Raw genomic sequence first — 19731 nt, forward strand, 5'->3', positions numbered from 1 at the left:
GGTTGGAGGGGGGTGGAGTGGTGGTGGGGTCGAGCCCATCACGTCCCGTTACGTGTTGCTGTGTTGCTAGTCACTCACACAGGATGCAAGGATTCACAGCACGACACAGCCCTCACACTGAGACAGCAGGTGACTACAATGCTGTACCAAAGGCTGGCGTGTGTGGGCAGTGTGTTTAGCAGCCCTTGCTTGTCTGTGTGTGTGTGTGTGTGTGTGTGTTGGGTGACGGTGGGCATCATGATAACAGTTTCTTCCCAGGAGTATTCATTGGAGTTGTGGACTCTGCCCTCTTGACTCTTGTACCGCGCTCCGTGACACACACACACACACACACACACACAATGGAGGTTTGGATGATGCAATTATGGGGAACTTTACATGACCACACAAACACACACACACACTTATAGAATAGGTTAATGGGTTTACACACACTAGATTTGACTGTCGGAATTAAGATTTTCTAAAAAAAAAAAAAAAAAAAAAATATATATATATATATATATATATATATATATATATATATATATATATATATATATATATATATATATATATATATATATATAATAAAAATAAATCAATAAAATAATAAACAAAATTCAATAAATAAATAATGAAAAAAAATCAAATAAATAAAATAATGAATAAATAAAATGAAATAAATGAATAAATAAATAATAAAAATAAATATGAAATATAAAATAAATAAATAAATAAATAAAATCAAAATTAATTAATACAAATAAATAAATAAATAAATAGATAAATGATAAATAGAAAATAAAGAAATAAAGGAAAATAGTGAAAGATAAAAATGGTATCCAAACATTTATTTCAAAATAGCAAGAATTCATCGCACACACACACACACACACACACACACACACAAAGGACGCCCCATACAAAACTAAATATATACAAACAAACAAACACACACACACACATACACACACACTACTAATACCCTTCCAAGTAGTAACAGCTCACTTAGAAGGTAAAATAATAGCAAAAATTAGACAAAATAAGATAAAACAGTAATAAAGTAAATCTGATCTTTCTCTGAGTCTGAGTAGTGACAAGACCCACTACTAATGTAAGTAACTAGTCGTAAGTGTAGACTGTAGAATGCCCTTCAATCCTTAAAGCACACTTGGAAGGGAGATAAGGTGGTGACTCACTGGATTGTTGTTGTAGTTGTGGTGGTGGTGGTAGTAGTAGTTGTGGTGGTGGTGGTGGTAGTAATAGTAGTAGTAGTTGTGGTGGTAGTTGAAGTAGTAGTTGTAGTTAAGTAGAAGAGGTGGTGGTGAGGGAAAAGGTGTGTAGTGGTAATAGTAAAGGTGATTGTAGTAGTAGTAGTAGTAGTAGTAGTAGTAGTAGTAGTAGTAGTAGTGATAAGAAAATCATAATATGGTAATAAAAGCATGAATAACATGTAGTAGTAGTAGTTGTAGTAGTAGTAGAAAAATAGCAACAGCATCAGTACTTTATAATCACCAGGACATTGCTCTAATAACTTAAAAGACACACAATCATTTCTTTACCTCACAAACAATAAAAATTTGGACTCTTCTGCGATACATTTCCTAAACCTATTCTTTCCCTAAAACACAGCAGGTACCAGCATCTTCAATAACCACAATGACAGGGGCAGTCATCACCACATATCTTGGGTACATCTTGCAATACAGAGGCTCAGAATTCATAACGTCCCTCTGGTTATTATATTGTACCGGCAGCAAGAACAGTGTATAAGGTAACGTTACATTTTTAAGCCTTTTGAATTCTCCTTGTACTGTGGTAACTCAGTAAGAAGCTATCCAAAACATTTATTTTTAACTCCTTCAGTACAATGATGGGTTTTCATATTCATTCTGCTTGCTATTTGGTGATTTTATACAGCCAGAAATTCATATGGGGGGATTAAAATAGTGATGACCCTGGCCAGTAATCTTCTGAAGTCCACAGACCATTATTAATATAAATAAAATTGTCTAGTCACACCCAAAACTCAGTCAAAATTCATCCCACTACTGAAGGGGTTAAATGATTTTCTTAACTGTTCACTACTTGCAGGTCCTATTTTTGTATTTTCCTTTGTTCTTTCTTATTGTGACACCATCAGTATGGCTTGCAGTACGAAGCTACTTGAAACACAATTGTCACCGCACTGTCTCCACAATCAAGACACCAACAGTACCGCTTGCAACACTAACTTGGTAAAACTCAAAACACAAGCAACACTGTCTTTGTAATCGTGACACCAAGGGACTGGCAACTAAGTGGGTCTTTTTTTCTTGTTTTATGTTGCCCTTTGGTCAGTCTTCCCCTCTTACATTAAAAAGTAAATCCTGCAACACAGTAGTTCAGTAAGACTCGAAACACAAGCATGATACTGTCTCTGTAATCATGACACACCACCAGTAAAACTAATAACAGTAACTCAAGAAGCTAACGGCAACACAGTCATCAACCTATCATCTACGCAATAACACAAACACAGTACAAAATTGGCAAGTGACCTACACCATTATAAGTCTGTAATGTCATGAATGCAATTGCTGGACATTACACACACTAAGAGCTCTAACTGTACTGACTAAGAAGCGCGTGAACTCCTCCACTGCAACACAGCAAGATATGTTTAGCACAGTGAGAGAGTTAAAGCTACCCTGAAAAATATTATGCTGGATTTACTGTGTCTTTTGTGGCAATGTTGACCGAGTGAATGTAATGTAATGTGTCTCGTCCACTGTGGCAAGGTGTGGTGTGTTAAGTAGCAGTGGATGAGATGAAGTAGATGTGGTTGTTATTGTGCTGGACTCCTCTTTTGTATCACCGCAATGTAAAATAATTACTAAACTCAGCCTTTGTTTCTATATCTGGACAAGACAATTCCTTTACTGTGGCAAGGCAAGGTGTGTTAAGGAGCAGTGCAATATATACAATATACAGTAATTTCTAATCTCATCTTTTGTTTCTATTTAATATCCAGCCAAGACAATTCCGTCACAGTGGCAAGGCAAGGCAGGCTGAGTGGTGGTGAAGGAGTCAAGGTACACATAGTTATTATGCTACACTAAGTCTTAAGTAGCAAGACAAGAAGGTACAATTATAATCTATTCTTTGTCTTCATTCTAGCTCTACGGAAATTTTCACTGTAACAAGATGTGTTAGTGTGAGCAGCAGTGAAAGAAATTAAGCAAATGCATTCTGACACACTCAATGCATATACAATAAAAAAAAGAAGAAAAAATTAATGAAATCACCAGAAAGAGATAAGAAAACGCAATGCAACTCAAAACAAAACAAAGTGACGGAACAAGAGTCACAAAGAGAAAACGCAACATCGTCAAGAACACACCGGAGGGAACACTAACTCTAAACTCCTACTCACATCCAGTACACTGACCTGAGACCTGCAGCCTCTACAGTCCACACCACCAGTGCTGTGAAGGGCTGAGGGGCGGGAGTGAGTCAGGCAGGTGTGTGGGCTTACAGGAGTGTTGGTTATGAGGTGGCAAGGTCTTGAGGGGAATATAAACACATGTCAAAAAAAAATTAAAAACTTATCATTGTGCTGTGGGAGTGTAGCTGCATTAGTAGGTAAAGAGGTGATGCTAGACAAGGTTACGACGGCATAGTAATCGTAATAGCCATCAGCCACAAAAGGAGTTTAAAAAGTACTACATGATTACGCTACACAGACAAGGTTATTTTTTATGTTATGGCCTATAGTGCCTGTAGGCATACTTGAAGAGTATGTATGGGAAGCGGTGTTCAGCTTCCACCCATTAGTGGTGCAGGCAATTTTATTTATAGTGGTACCCATATCACAGCCCACATCACCACCCAAGCGCATCTTTGGTGTAACTACCTGGAACCTGGGTATCCTGATGACATGTAGCTAACTTTAAACCACTCCAGAAATGGCAAAGCTTCAAAGCAGTACATGGTGGAATTTGAACCTACGCATGGACATCTGCCTGATCCCACCACCACCACCTCCCCATATATAGCAGTATAGTGATCATAACAGCCATCAGCCACAAAAGGAGTTTAAAAGTAATACATATTAGGCTGCACAAGCAAGGTTATATAACAGTAATCATAATAGCCATCAGTCTCAAAAAATGTTTAAAATTTGCACTATATCATTGAGTCATGTGTGTGCTGTACTTGCATTAGTTGTAAGTGAGGAGGTATTATATTAAAAGCTGAGGTTATACAGTGAAAAAACATGGTAGCAGTGATGGTTTAGGGTTAAGAGTTAAAACAGCACCAGACTTTTGAATGAACCACAGGACTGAACTTGCAATCTTTCATGTTTTTGGATATAAAGTGAAAAAGACATGATAGAAGTGACGGGTTAAGAGTTAAAACAGCACCGAACTTTTAAATGAACCATAAGACCATAAGACTGAACCTGCAATCTTTCATGTTTTGGGGTATAAGGTGAAAAAGACATGAGAGAAGTGACGGGTTAGGGTTAAGACAGCACCAGACTTTTGAATGAGCCACAGGACTAAACTTGCAATCTCATGTTTTTGGGTACAAGTCCAGTGTTGTACCATGAAGCCAGCAGGACACCAGTGAGGAGTTAGGTGAGGCACAGCATGGAGGTGGTGGCAGGATAGGGTTAAGAGAGCATCACTCGGAAGCACACGGGGAACTGAACTCACAATCTCAGCTCTGAATCCAACAAGTCTTACCCATCAGAGCATCACCAGCGAGGAGTGAGATGGCAAGCTGAACACTCAAAACCTGCCGTGGCGCTACAGAAGACGCCTTGAATACTACAGAAGTGTTCATTGTTACGTTGGATAGTAGCGGTCCTAACAACACACTCTGCAGCACTAAACACTCCTTACTGTCGCCATTAGAGCAGTGAAGTCAAACAGCCTCGTTTCTTGAGACTTAAAATACCAGTTTGGAAGTCACCTGTATGCATTTGAATGACTCTACACGACTTTGCTTGGTAGTCACACACACACACACAGACACACGCAGGAACACATGAGAGAGGGAATTACGTCTGTAGCACACGAGTCATGCACCGGTCTTGACGACAAACGAATATCCACATGGAAGCACACAAATTGTCAAACACATACATACAACACACACACATGTACACAGGCACTCTACCCTCACACACACACACATAGTAAAAAGTGAGGTTACAGTCTTGACACACACACACACACACACACACTTCAAGCCATACTCTTCTTATTCAGCAGTTTATCCTCTACTCCATTTGGTTTTCTTCTGGCTTGCTTCTGCCTTGGAACTCAGACATGGTGAGGTGGCCCCCGCATGCCTTGTACAGCTTGTAGGCTCCATCAAAGGGCAGGATGCTGGAGGAAGGAATGAAGGTACAAGGTTAGGTGCTGATATATAGTGTGTGTGTGTGTGTGTGTGTGTGTGTGTGTGTGTGTGTGTGTGTGTGTGTATATTAACAGAGGTAGATAGTGAGGAGGTGCTATTAATATTAAGGTTGTGTGTTGACTGAGTTCCTCTTGTCTGTGTTTGGCAGGAATGTAAGAGTTTTTTCCCTGGTTCTAACTTCATGGAGCATATCACAAGCGAAGGACAGACATGCAGGGCCAGGCTGTGCTACAAATGTACATGCAGAGATTACATAACACTGAAAAATAAGACTGTGCTGTGAAAACCTTAGTATTGCAGCACATTATGGTAAAAGCTGATGAATGCATATTTGGACAAGAATGAGGAGCACAGTAACACAACACAACACAACACAGGCAACACATCCACTTCACAGTATCAGAGGGTGGATGACAAGGGAAATAGAATGACAAAATGAAAGTAAAACAATCATGGGTGACATCCATTAAGCAGCAGCTAGTGGGTGAGGAAAGGGATGGATGTGGGTCAGAAACTCAGAGAACAACACATCCAAACACTAGTACATGGATAAAAATGAATAAGGATGAGGGGTCGGTGAATCAATCAAGGGTAAAAACATTATATCCACTAAACAGGGAACCAGCACTCAAGTCGGCCTTTTTTTTTTATATTTCGTTGCCCTTGACTGGATTTCCTCCTACATAAAAACACACATGACTGGTGGATGGGAAGAAGACGACAAAGGTAACACATCACATCCATCACCAACACTATGAATGGTGACGTATAATGGTGACTCAAACAGGTACATTCCACATCCACCAAACAAGCAACAGGTGGATGACTGAAGAGAACGTGGACTAAAATGCAACAAAGACACATCACATCCATCACCAACATTATGAATGGTGACAGATAATGGTGAGTCAATAAGGTAAACACTCCACATCCACCAAACACAGGTAACTGGTGGATGATGGAAGAGGACATGGACTAAAATGCAACAGAGACACATCACATCCGCCAAACAGTACAAACGGATGGACGGATGAACAGGTACAAGGCTCAGGGTACAATTAGATGGACAGGGCAACAAAGGTACATCACATCCACCGAACACTACAAACGGATGGACGGATGAACAGGTACAAGGCTCAGGATACAAAATTGAGCAGGCAGTGGGGTACAAGACCACACTACAGGGATCACCTTTACCTGTGGCTGGAGTCAGGTACTAAAGCTTTTCTAATTGTCTTTCTTCCGGCCCACAAAGTCATTCATGGAGCAGGTTATGCCCGACATCTCACCAAACACCATAAGGAGACGGTTGGGTAGGAAGCTGCAAAGATAAGTTAGTAGTCCCCAGACCTGAACCCCAGAAATGCCATGCTTGCTTCCATCATTCATTATACCAGGTGTCTATCTATGCTTCCCTTCTTCATCTACTTACACTGCAGTTTGACCTACTACTGTATGCTTCATGTATGTATCAGAATGTGTGGTTAGCCCCTTGAGTACCACGACGCATTTCCATATTCATTCTCGTGACTATTTGGTGATTTTATACAGCTTCAGAAACTTATGTGAGGGATTAAAATAGTAAAGGCTCTGCCCATTAATCTTCTGACCTCCAATGACCCTTCTTAAAAGTAATCAAAATAAACTGATCACACCCAAAACTCAATAAAAAATGCATCCCAATACTGAAAGGGTTAACACTGAGTACACCTAATGCAAAACACCTCAGTAACACCCATGTCACCTGAACACCCTCAAAGAACCCTCAAAAGAACCCAGTGTCTTGCATGAGAGGAGAGACACAAACATGCACATCATAACCCTTGAATGAAGTTTGGATGACAGGAAATAAAGATAAAAACATGCACAAACACACTCCCTTAAGATTCTGAGATACACATGCATGATGTAACCCAGTGAAGGATACCACAGCTGTACACACAAGTATCTGGCTGCAACAAGGTGCCAAGGAAATAAAAATGCATTCTATAACTTCTCCTACATAGAATTAACATGGCCACATCTTTATTGTTTATGTAGAGAATGTTTTATCAATCATAGTAGTATAATGTTACTTCTAAAATTAACAAGGAGGATAAGGAATAGAATACACTGCTTATCAACCATAGTAGTGTAGTGTTACTCCTTAAATGAACACAGGGGATACAGAATACAATATACACTCTTTATCAATCATAGTAGTATAATGTTACTTCTAAAGTGTAAGGGGGGGATATGGAATAGAATACACTGCTTATCAACCACAGTAGTGTAACGTTACTTAAAAAATGAATAGGGGGATATAGAATAGAATATACTGTTTATTAATCATAGCAGTGTAATGTTACTTCTAAAATGTACTGGAAATTACAGAATACAATATACTGTTAATTCCTTTTCATGGTGGTTGGTGCTTGGTTCCTCACTGCAGCCAGATATTACCCAACCTAACCTGACCTGACCTGACCTGACCTAACCTAACCTAACCTAACCTAACCTAACCTGACCTGACCTGACCTAACCTAACCTGATGCATTAGAATGAAAACCTTATTATAAAGAGGAAAGTAACCCAAGGAGGAAGGTTGGAATATCTGAAGCTCTCTCTTATGCACACAAACCACTGAAGTATTGGTTTGTGTTCTTAAATGCTTCAGGTGGTGGTGGTGGTGGTGGTGGTAGTAGTAGTAGTAGTAGTAGTAGTAGTAGTAGTAGTAGTAGTAGTAGTAGTAGTAGTAGTAGTAGTAGTGGTGGTGGTGGTGGTGGTGAGATAAACTATATGACCTCTGTGAAGTGATTTTTTGGTTGGTGATAGCATGGCAGGAAGATGTGGTGGTGATGGTGCTGGTGATGTAAGGAGATGAACTATATGACCTGTGGAGATAGTGGTGGTGGTGATGGTGGTGGTGATGTAAGGAGGAGATGAACTATGTGACTTGTGGTGATAGTGACAGTGGTGAGAGTGATAGTGATGATGGTGGTGGTGGTGGTGGTGTTTAAGTTAATGATGTTACTGCTGACGTTGGGATGAGATGTGGATATGAAATAAATGATGTAACTTTAGTAAGCTGATCATGGGAAGAGCTAGGAAATGTCCATCAACACAACAACAACACAAATAAGATCAAAGAAGTGATACCAGTGAATGGCATCAGATTGCACAAAGAATTACAAAACCCTTCTCAGCTGAATAAAGTAAAAAAAAAAAATAATAATAATAATAAAACAGATTACACAAAGAATGACTCGACTAAACCAAAATGACAAGAGTAAACAGGATTAGATGATATAATGAGTTACAAAACCTTTCCCAACTGAACCAAACTGAGAGAATAGAAGCAAAGACACAAAAAGTCAGGATCAACACTTCAGTGAATAAAATGCACCTGGAAATGGAGGTTGTCGATTAATGGAAGAGAAACTGGTACTTATTTTCCAGATTTCCTAAAGTAAACAATTCACTTCCTGTAAATGTAAGTAAAATAGAAGAATATGACGCTAAATATGATCCAAGTGAGCAAAAAGTAAATAAAAAATAAGAAAGAATATAAGTTTTTTACAAAGACAGGCTGGTTGAGAGAGAGAGAGAGAGAGAGAGAGAGAGAGAGAGAGAGAGAGAGAGAGAGAGAGAGAGAGAGAGAGAGAGAGAGAGATTACACACCACAGCAAATAAAACAAATAAAAAAACGAGAGAGAGAGAGAGAGAGAGAGAGAGAGAGAGAGAGAGAGAGAGAGAGAGAGAGAGAGAGAGAGAGAGAGAGAGAGAGAGAGAGAGAGAGAGAGAGAGAGAGAGAGAGAGAGAGAGAGAGAGAGAGAGAGAGAGAGAGAGAGAGAGAGAGAGAGAGAGAGAGAGAGAGAGAGAGAGAGAGAGAGAGAGAGAGAGAGAGAGAGAGAGAGAGAGAGAGAGAGAGAGAGAGAGAGAGAGAGAGAGAGAGAGAGATTACACACCACAGCAAATAAAACAAATAAAAAAACGAGAGAGAGAGAGAGAGAGAGAGAGAGAGAGAGAGAGAGAGAGAGAGAGAGAGAGAGAGAGAGAGAGAGAGAGAGAGAGAGAGAGAGAGAGAGAGAGAGAGAGAGAGATACACACCACAGCAAATAAAACAAACAAAAAAGAGAGAGAGAGAGAGAGAGAGAGAGAGAGAGAGAGAGAGAGAGAGAGAGAGAGAGAGAGAGAGAGAGAGAGAGAGAGAGAGAGAGAGAGAGAGAGAGAGAGAGAGAGAGAGAGCAAACACTAGTTCAAGATAAAGATAAGGAGAGGCTGCAGATAAGGACCAGGGGACATGAGTGACTAGCAGACCTTAGGGAGAGTGCTTAATGGGTGTAACAAGTGCATGATAAGAGATAACAAGTAATAATGAAAAGAAGAGTAGCAACCAACACCACAAAAACTCAGGAGATAAAGTTAATTAAAAGGAAAAAAAAAAGAAAGGTATAGAAAAGAGGAAGAATATACAAATAACAATAAGAAGAACAGTAAAGGTCTTAAGTAGAATTTGTACTTGTGAAAAGGGAGATATTAGAAGTACATATGAAGATTCTCTCTCTCTCTTTAAATGAAACAATTCTATAATCAGTAGGGAGATAGACAGAAGAAGGGTAGATAAGTAGAAAAGCAGGCAGTATCCACAAACACACAAAAGGTGAAAGCGCCAAAGAATTTTAGACAGCTCCCTATTTGATGATCTTATTGTCAGGTAGAGAAAACACAGCACAGTTCTCTATATCAGTAGGGAGATAGACAGAAGGGTAGACAAGGAGGTAGATAAGGAAACAGTACCCACAAACACACTACAAAAGGTGAAAGAGGCAAGAAATTTAATCAGCTCCCTACTTGATGATCTTATTGACAGGTAGAGAAAACACAACACAGTTCTCTATATCAGTAGGGAGATGGACAGAAGGGTAGACAAGGAAGTAGATAAGGAAACAGCACCCACAAACACACACAGTGAAAGAGGCAAAGAATTTAAACAGCTCCCTACTTGATCATCTTTCCTAATCTCATTGTCAGGTGGAGAAAACACAACACAACACTCTATATCAGTATGGAGATGGGCAGAAGGATAGACAAGGTAGTAGAAAAGGAAGCAGAATCGACAAATGCACTAGAAAAAGATGAAAGAGGCAAAGAATTTAAACAGCTACCTACTTGATGAGGCATCCTTGATCTTAATCTTAGGTAGCGCCAACACTTACTACTTGAGGAGGATCAGGTAGCGGCAAAAGCGAGGCAGCACCAGATCATAGTAGTCGAGGAGAATGGCGTCCACGATCTCGTCCGACACATACTCCGGGCTCAGGATTGGGATCAGTCTGGCAGAGGATTGATGGAAAGAAATTAGATTAGGTTAGGTTAGAATTAGAGCAAGAGGGTTTGGGTTTGGTTAGGATAAGTGTGAAGGATTGGTAGAAAGAGGTTAGGTAAAGTTAGGATGAGGAAGGATAGAGAAAGGGTTTGGTTAGAATAAATCCGTAGAAGGATTGGTATTCCTGTTCGTATTGATAAGTAAATGAAAGGTTTTGTCAAATGTAAATAGATTTTTGCCACAGAACCCTTGAAAGGTCTTCACTGAACCTTGGGGTTCCACGGAACACATTTTGTGAAGCACTGACATAATAGATAACAAGCAACAGTTCTGAGCCTAAACAGCAAACCACCCACCTTCTAAACAACACAAAAACACAAGGAAACAAATACATACAAATACATACCTTGATTTCACTCCATCAAGCACCAAGATCATGACATAATGCATAAAAAAGCAATAGTTCTAAGCCTGAATAACAAAGTAACCCTTCTAAACACCACCAAAACACAATGAAATGAACACAAACACATACAAAACATACTTTGACTTCACTCCCTCAAACAAGCCAGTGATGACATAAAAAGATAGACAACAATATTTCTAAGAATGAATTACTACCCCTTCTAAACACCCCAAAAACACACGGAAATTAATACAAATACACATAAACACATACTTTGACTTCACTCCCTCAAACATGCCAGTGTTGATGTAGTATGGACAGATGGCAGTGGTCTTGACGCCGGTGTAGCCTCCGACCTTCAGCTCCAGACGCAAGCTCTCATCAAATCCAACAGCAGCGAACTTAGAGGCACAGTAGTCGGCTAGCTTATTGACGCCAGCCAGGCCAGCCACGGAGGCGATGGTGACCACGTGGCCCTTGTTGCTTGCCATCATGTCACCCAGGAAAGCCTTCGTCGTCTGCCAGGGTGAAGACGGGGAGTGGTGTTGGTTAATAGTGTAATGATGCTAGCAAAATAAGATAGGAATGGTTGGAAAGTAAGATAAGAGTAGAGAGATGAAGATAAGTTAGTAGTGTAATGAATTTGATGTTTGCAAAATAAGATAATAATGGTTTGAAAATAAGATAAGAGCAGGGAGATGAAGATATAGGAGTGTTAGTGTTAGTAATAGTGAGTGTAGTGTATGGAATGCTTGCAAAATACAATAAGGAAGATAGTGAGTGTTCAAGTTAGCTAATAAGTGAATTTAGTGCATGAAATTGAAATGCTTGGATAAGATAAGAGAAGGGAGATGAAGATAGTGGTGTTAAAAGATAGTGTGTTGATGTTTGTTGATAGTGAGTGTTAGTTAATAAGTCAATAGTGTATAAAAAGCTTGGATAAGATAAGAGAAGGGAGATGAAGATAGTGGTGTTAAAAGATAGTGTTTTGATGTTTGTTGATAGTGAGTGTAGTGTATGAAATGCTTGCAAGATAAGATAAGGAAGATGGTGAGTGTTAAAAGTTAGTTAATAAGAGAGTAGTGTATGAAATGCTTGGATAAGATAAGAGAAGGAAGATGAAGATAGCAGAATTAGTTAATAGTAAATGTAATGTACAGGAAGTTTGGAAAATAAGAAAATAGTATGTATAACAGTGATGACAGAGCAGTGTTAGTGTCAGTTAACAGTTGATGCATGGAAGATAAGGACACAGCAGTGGTGAAGATTCTTGGTGCTAATTAATGCTTGCAAATTAACCCCCAAAAAGATAAGGAGAGATAAGGGTGACCTGTTAGTATGTTTGAGTTAATATGGAATGTACTGCACACTTGCAAAATAAAAATGACCAAAGCCATCATCATCATCATCATCATCTAGTAGTGAGGCAGTGTATTAGTGTGAGTTGATGAGTGTGAGGTATTGAACGCCTGCACAATAAAAATGAATGGAGACTTGACAGACTTCCTTTCTTCTAAGCAAAGCCACAATCATCATCATCATCTAGTGGAGAGGCAGAGTATTATAGTGAAAGTAGATAATGAGTGTGAACCGTGAGTGTGAGGTGATGAATGCTTGCAAAATAACAAATATAAAGAGAGACTGCCTGACTTCCTTTCTTCAGATCATAGCCATAATCATCATCATCATCATCATTATCTAGCAGTGATGAGGCAGAGCGTTATTGTGAGAGTTGATGAGTGTGAGATATTGAATGCTTACAAATTACAAAAATGATGGGAATGATTGACTTCTGAGCAAAGCCACCACCATCATCATCATCTAGTGGTGATGAGGTAGAGTATTATTGAGTGAGTTGATAATGAGTGTGAGGTGATGAACACTTGCAAACAACAAATATAAAGAGACTGATTGACTAACTTTCTTCAGATCAAAGCCATCGTCATCATCTAGTGTTGGTGAGGCAGAGTATTGAGAGTTGATAGTGAGTGTGAGGTGTTGAATGCTTCCAAAATAACAAAAATGAAGGGAGACTGACTGATTCCTTCTGACTAAAGCCACCACGATCATCTAGTGTTGGTGAGGCAGAATATTAGTGGGTAGATTGATAGTGGGTGTGAGTCGTGAGGTAATGAAGGTTTGCACCAGTAGGCAGATCAAACCACTCACTTGCTGCTTGTAGTGAAAGCCAAGATGAAGTACTAGTGTGTCTCTCACTTAATGAACGTAAAGTATTCACTGCTCACCAATTACAAAAATACAGGATGATAGTTTGATCCAAATTATTCACTTGTTCTTTTTTTCATCATTCACTTTCACACTCCTTCATCCAGTCTCTCTCTCTCTCTCTCTCTCTCTGAAGTGGCTCAGATTAATGGCATCTCTCCTTTATTATCAATTTATTCTTTTCAACAATTTATTTACTCCTTCATCAAATCCTGACCTCCTCTTTTTCTCTCTCCTTCTCTCTCTTTCACCCAAAAATGGCTCAGAATAACGACATCTCTCCTTCATTTATTCTCTTCTACAATTCACTTACTCCATCAAATCCTCAACCTTCTTCTCTCTCTCCCTTTTTTTTTTTTCTCTCTCTCTCTCTCTCACCCAAAAATTGCTCAGAATAACAACATCTCTTTCATTATTCACTTATTCTTTTCAACAATTCACTTACTCCTTCATCAAATCCTCAGCCTTCCTCTCTCTCTCCCTCTCCGTTTTCTTTCTATACCATGTGGACGTTTCATGGGGGTCTTATGGGCTAAAGGACATATCTTTTCAGCTGCCTATCTGAGCCCACCCTTTAGAGAACCACTACCCTGAGAAAGGAAACTCTACCTACACTCAGACCATGGCCAGGAATCGAACCTGTGCACTTGGAGATCCCTCGAACCCCAAAGTGCGTGTGGTTCTCTCTCTCTCTCTCTCTCTCTCTCTCTTTCACCCACTCTCCTTCATCATTCCCATATTCTTTTCTACACTTCACTTATTCCTTCATGCAATCCTCTCTCTCTCTCTCTCTCTCTCTCTCTCTCTCCGTCACTCACCCAGAAGTGGCTCAGAATATTAACGTCAAAGGTCTTCTGGACAAGTTCGTCAGGCGCCTCCAAGAAGTTCTTCCCGGTCACAATGCCGGCGTTGTTGATGAGAATGTCCACCTGGAAACGACGAGGACAGGTGTTCAGGCAAAGGTGTGAAGTGTGAGCCTCAGCAGAATGGTAGTGGTGTTATTGGGGTTGTAGGTGTTGAAAGAGGTGGTAAAGGATGGTGTCGAAGTGGGCAGGTGTGAAAATGTGTGTTGTGTGCTGTTTCTTTCTCTTTCTGTGTGATTCATTTCTCTCTCTCTCTCTCTCTCTCTCTCAACGAAAATATGGAAAGGTTATTAAAAGGTGATCTATCTCTCTCTCTCTTTTTTTTTCTCCCTTTCTCAATGAAAATATGAAAAACATGGTGTATTCTCTATTTCTCTCTCATGCAAAGAAAAACAACAGGCTGAGATGGGAAAGGTGCATTCTCTCTCTCTCTCTCTCTCTCTCTCTCTCTCTCTCTCTCTCTTTCAATGAAATAAACAATTATATCTACTTATACACTTATTTTGTTCCTCTCTCTTTCTCTCACCTTCCCCACTTCCTGTTTGACCTTTGCAGCGGCGGCGTACACAGCGTGGCGGTCACAGAGGTCAACAGTGTAGATGTAACACTGACCCCCCGCTGCCGTCACCTGGCTCATTGTTTCCTCATTACCTGCAGAAGACAGGAAGTTGCTGGTAAGTTTGGTTATGTAATGTTAGGTTGGGTTAGGTTAGGTGAAGTTGTCTTAGGTTTGGTGTGAATTAATTAGTTTAGTTAGGTTAGGTTAGGCTGGATAAGGTATGGTGTGGTGTGGTAAAATTTAGTTAGGTTTTCTTAGGTTAGGTTAGAGAAAATTCAAAAGATTACCAAGCACTAAATTAGGTAACAATACCCAGGAACAGATCACATAAGGTATAGATGGCACCTTTTGACTCCTTGCCAGTCCTGGCCATATAACTTCTCCTTATCAACACCTGTTAGCCCCACACATGGTAAGGGCTTCAGTTTTCCTTTATTTGGTTCAGCCACCTCATAAACAAAGCCTCTACTCTTCACCCACTTGACCTTCCCCTCCTGGTCCATGCCCTGTCTCTCTTCGTCATCAGAATGTCACCATCTCCCTCTACACACACACACACACACACACACACAACATCACCATCAGTACGGATAAAGGCAGCACACACACACACACACACACACACACACACACACACACACACACACACACACACACACACACACACACACTACATCACCATCAGTACGGAAAAAGGCAGCACACACACACACACACTGGGGTCAGTGTCGATCTGGGTCCAGCTAGTGGGCTGAGGCTTGATAACGAAAGACAAGGCAAAGCACACACACACACACACACACACACACACACACACACACACACACTACATCACCATCAGTACGGATAAAGGCAGCACACACACACACACACACACACACTACATCACCATCAGTACGGATAAAGGCAACACACACACACTACATCACCATCAGTACGGATAAAGGCACACACACACACACACACACTGGGGTCAGTGTCGATCTGGGTCCAGCTAGTGGGCAGAGGCTCCCCCCTTGATAACGAAAGACAAGGCAAAGCACACACACACACACACACACACACACACACACAGCCATCCACCCCACACCCTCCAGCCGGGAGCCGGGTAAGGGTGTGGGTCCAGGCGGAGAGAGGGAGGAGGGGGAGTCTGGGCCCCTGGCTCTCCCCGTTGATGACGTCACACATATACGTTACGCAATTCATTTTGAAAATGAGAATTCTCAAGCAGGCAGCTGGATACGAATGATATAAAAATTCCGATTTATTATCAATCGAAACTAATTCCTAAAATACAAAAATATTGCTGGGATGACGAATAATAAAAATATTTAAAGACATATTAAATAAAGTGTTGGAACATCGACGTGCTTAAAAATCATTCCAAGGCCCAACAATCTGATTCAACAGGATCGATAACGTTGCTTTAAAAATATGACTATCATTTCCATCTATCAAACCTTAGCAACAAGCCGAATTGGAAAAATAAATATTTAAAAAATGACGTTATTTATAATATTAACAGGGCTATACATTACTCCTAACGTCCACATATTTAACTTATCAGGAACTCTACACACTTTTCTCATCATAAACGTATTTTCCAGAAAACTTACAATTCGCTAAAATAAAAAATCACTGATAGCGGGGGTAAAAATTTTGGTATATTTTCGCCCTCTCATTTAAATCCTAAACAACCTCTAAATCACCGTACTTCATTCAACTCAATCACTAAAAGCACGTAAAACACAACAAACTATCATCAGAAACCCTTAAAAGATACCTGTGACTTGAAATAAACGAACTGAGACAAATATAAAATATATAATAGTGGAAGTCAACAATCTGTGACCAGCAAAACATTTGGGCGGGAGGCAATGATGACGTCACAGCATAGCGTCCCAGTCCACTTCCCTTACTGAGCCTCCATAACACATTAATCAAGCTATTGCGAATAAATTTCAACAACGGGCATGAAAGATTAGGCCTATGGCTCCACTCTGTGACCTGTCTGGCCTGTAATGAGTGAAAGATGAGGCAAATAATGGCTGAGAGAGGGAGACAGTGAGTCAAGGTGCTGGTTTGTAAACGTATTGAAGGACTTTTATTGTTGCGTTTTTTAAGTACCTGTTGGTGTTTGTTCACTGATATGTTGTCCTGGAGGTTACCAACGTTAGGTTACGACATGGTAGCAGCGTGAAATGATGAATTACACCAATATATTACTTACGTTAGCCAGAGATTGTTTGATGTCGGTAGTCCATGTCACCAGGAATTACCCAGTAAGCCACACACGCACACCGCTGTCCACTTTGTGCCCTCAACGGTGTTTAATTAGCTAACCTCTGATTACTGACAGACTTGATTATTACCGTAACTATCACTATCTTCGTCTTCACCATTTTCATTGTCTCTCACAGTTGGCGCCTTGTCTTGCCAGGCTGCCGGCGCAGCGCAGCTCAGCCAGTGGCTCAAGGTAAAGTAAACTAATCCCGGCCGATCAGTCGATCACGGTGACCATGACCCTTACGTACGGGGCGCGTTTAACAACAATAATAAGACTAATTTGCCAGAATCAATAACACGAATACAATAATGTCTTTATAAATAAATAAATAAATAAATAAATAAATAAATATATATATATATATATATATATATATATATATATATATATATATATATATATATATATATATATAATGATACGTGTGGTATGTATGATGTCTGTACGTATGTATATGTCGGGTCCTTCTTAATGAAGCAGTTTTCCTACCTATATTTTAAACAAAAGTGACATCTGTCATCCTGTTTCCATGGCAGTTGTCATTAGCTAGGGTTGCCTTTGAGGTAGCCCGGCAGGCCTGCCTTCCTGCCACCCACACCCACCTCCCGTCCATCCATCACCTTCTCTTCCCCTCCACCATACCGCCTTCATCCGCCTCCTATCTCTGTCTCTCTCTGCACAGGACAGCATACACACACACACACACACACACACACACACACACCAGGAGGTGGAAGGCTTAAGTCCCAAAGATGTGAAATATTTAATCCTCCCTCACTGCTTCTTTCACCACCAGCACCACCACCATCACCACCACCGCCGCCGCCGCCGTTGTCATTTGCAAACTCTACTAATATAATTCTATTACTGTCATTGGTAAAACTTCACAAAATGCAGGAAAAAAATATATAAATGTTTCGAAACGTTTAGAATTCAACGATGTTAGTGAGCCGCTACTTCATAATTATATAGTGTGGAGGAGGAGGAGGAGGAATGCAAAGGAAAGAACAGACAGCAACAGCCCTACTGGGCCTAACAAGGCTGTCTGTGTGCCTATTCTACAACTGCAGGTTCTACGAGTTAGAGGGTGAAGGACACCAGGGTTCAAGGAAGAAAACAAGCGAGCACAGGGAGAGAAAAAGTCAAAGATGTGATAGAAAAGGTTGGAAGAGAAATGCTACTGTATAGTACAGCAACTAAAAATAATAATGATAATAATAATAATGATAATAATAATAATAATAATAATAATAATAATAATAATAATAATAATAATAAATGAAATAATAATAATAATAATAATAATAATAATAATAATAATAATAATAAAAATAATAATAAAGAAAGAAAGAAAAATATTGGCGCAAGGTACATCATTTGAGGGTTGATGCGAGGTGGTTCTTTAAAAGTTTTTATGGTGTTACTACCGCCAACATGTGCTGGGAGAGAGTTCCAGACATTTACAACTCTATTCATGAAATAATGTTTAGCCTCGTCTGGTCTGAAACGCTTACCTGTAATCTTGTAACCGTTATTTCGAGTGGCGTTGGTACTGTCAATGATAAGATAGTTGTTATATTGACGTTATCGAAGCCTGAAACATTTTAAACAGCTCAATTATCCCACGCATTCGCCATTTCTCTAAACCCAAACTACGAGCCCTGGCTATCTGGGGGACATGTAACAGAATGCAGGGGGCGTAATCTAAGGATATGTGTGTCTAAAACCAATGGAGTTTAGCGGGTAGGTAGCCAACTTACATGCACGGAATCAATAATATTACAGGATTTGTTTGAGTGGTTTGTATATGGACCTATTGAGTGCAGGATTGTAGTCACTGTTGTCGTGGGTTATGCTTAGCAATGGGCGGTGGGAAATGGACAAGTATCCTGTCTGAAAAAAGGGTAACGACTAGAAAAGTTTGGGAACCACTGCTCTAAAGTAAATTAGCGCTCCTCATAAGGCTTGTTCCGCAGTCGTGGGATCAAACTTGGTAACGTGTGGTGACGTTCTGACCACTGGGAGGAACAGGGCATGAACCAGGAGGAAGGTCGAGTTGATGGAGGGTCGAGGCTTAGTTTTTGAGGTGGCTGAACCGATTAAAGGAAAACTGAAGCCTTTACCTGGTGTGGGGCTGCCAGGTGGTGATGCTGAAAAAATATATTCCCAGGACTGGCAAAGAGTCAAGTGGTGATCAGTACATAAAGGACAGCAAAGACAGGAGATACTGAAGATTGAAGTTAAAAGAAATGAACAAACATTAAAAACACACTAAATTAGATAAGAAAACAGCAAAACAACAGCAGAAACAGGAGATACTTCAGAATACACTAAATTAGATAAGAAAACAACAGCAAAGAGAGGAGATACTGAAGATTGAAGTTAAAAGAGATGAACAAACATTAAAAACACACTAAATTAGATAAGAAAAACAGCAAAACAACAACAAAAACAGGAGATACAGAACATTGAAGTTAGAGATAAAACAAACATTAAAAACACACAAAATAAAAACAGAAAACAGCAAAACAACAACAGCAAAGACAGGAGATACAGAAGAGTGGAGTTAAAGAGATGAACAAACCTCAACAATACACTAAATTAGATAAGAAAAACAGCAAAACAACAGCAAAGACAAGAGATACTGAAGAAACACAGAGTCACACGGTAAATGAGGAACACAAACACATA

The 19731-nt window shown here is 39.9% G+C and overlaps 1 protein-coding gene across 3 annotated transcripts in view; it reads right to left on the reverse strand.

The window, feature by feature from the left end:
- Window positions 1–821: 821 nt before the first annotated feature.
- Window positions 822–19731, reverse strand: part of LOC123513716 (epidermal retinol dehydrogenase 2-like) — a 42396-nt gene continuing 23486 nt past the window's right edge. For 2 of the 3 annotated variants that reach the window (XM_045271097.1, XM_045271096.1), the window contains exons 3-7: window positions 14721–14845; window positions 14150–14260; window positions 11379–11623; window positions 10590–10706; window positions 822–5360 (exon numbers count right to left, since the gene is read on the reverse strand). In XM_045271097.1, coding sequence (XP_045127032.1) covers window positions 5252–5360; window positions 10590–10706; window positions 11379–11623; window positions 14150–14260; window positions 14721–14845 — 707 coding nt within the window. In that variant the 3' untranslated portion in view covers window positions 822–5251. Of the gene's footprint in view, window positions 5361–6588; window positions 6713–10589; window positions 10707–11378; window positions 11624–14149; window positions 14261–14720; window positions 14846–19731 lie in introns of all 3 variants that reach the window. The other variant, XM_045271098.1, reaches the window with a different exon arrangement.

The sequence above is a fragment of the Portunus trituberculatus genome, chromosome 36 (assembly GCF_017591435.1).
Source record: "Portunus trituberculatus isolate SZX2019 chromosome 36, ASM1759143v1, whole genome shotgun sequence".
Taxonomy (NCBI): Eukaryota; Metazoa; Arthropoda; class Malacostraca; order Decapoda; family Portunidae; genus Portunus; species Portunus trituberculatus.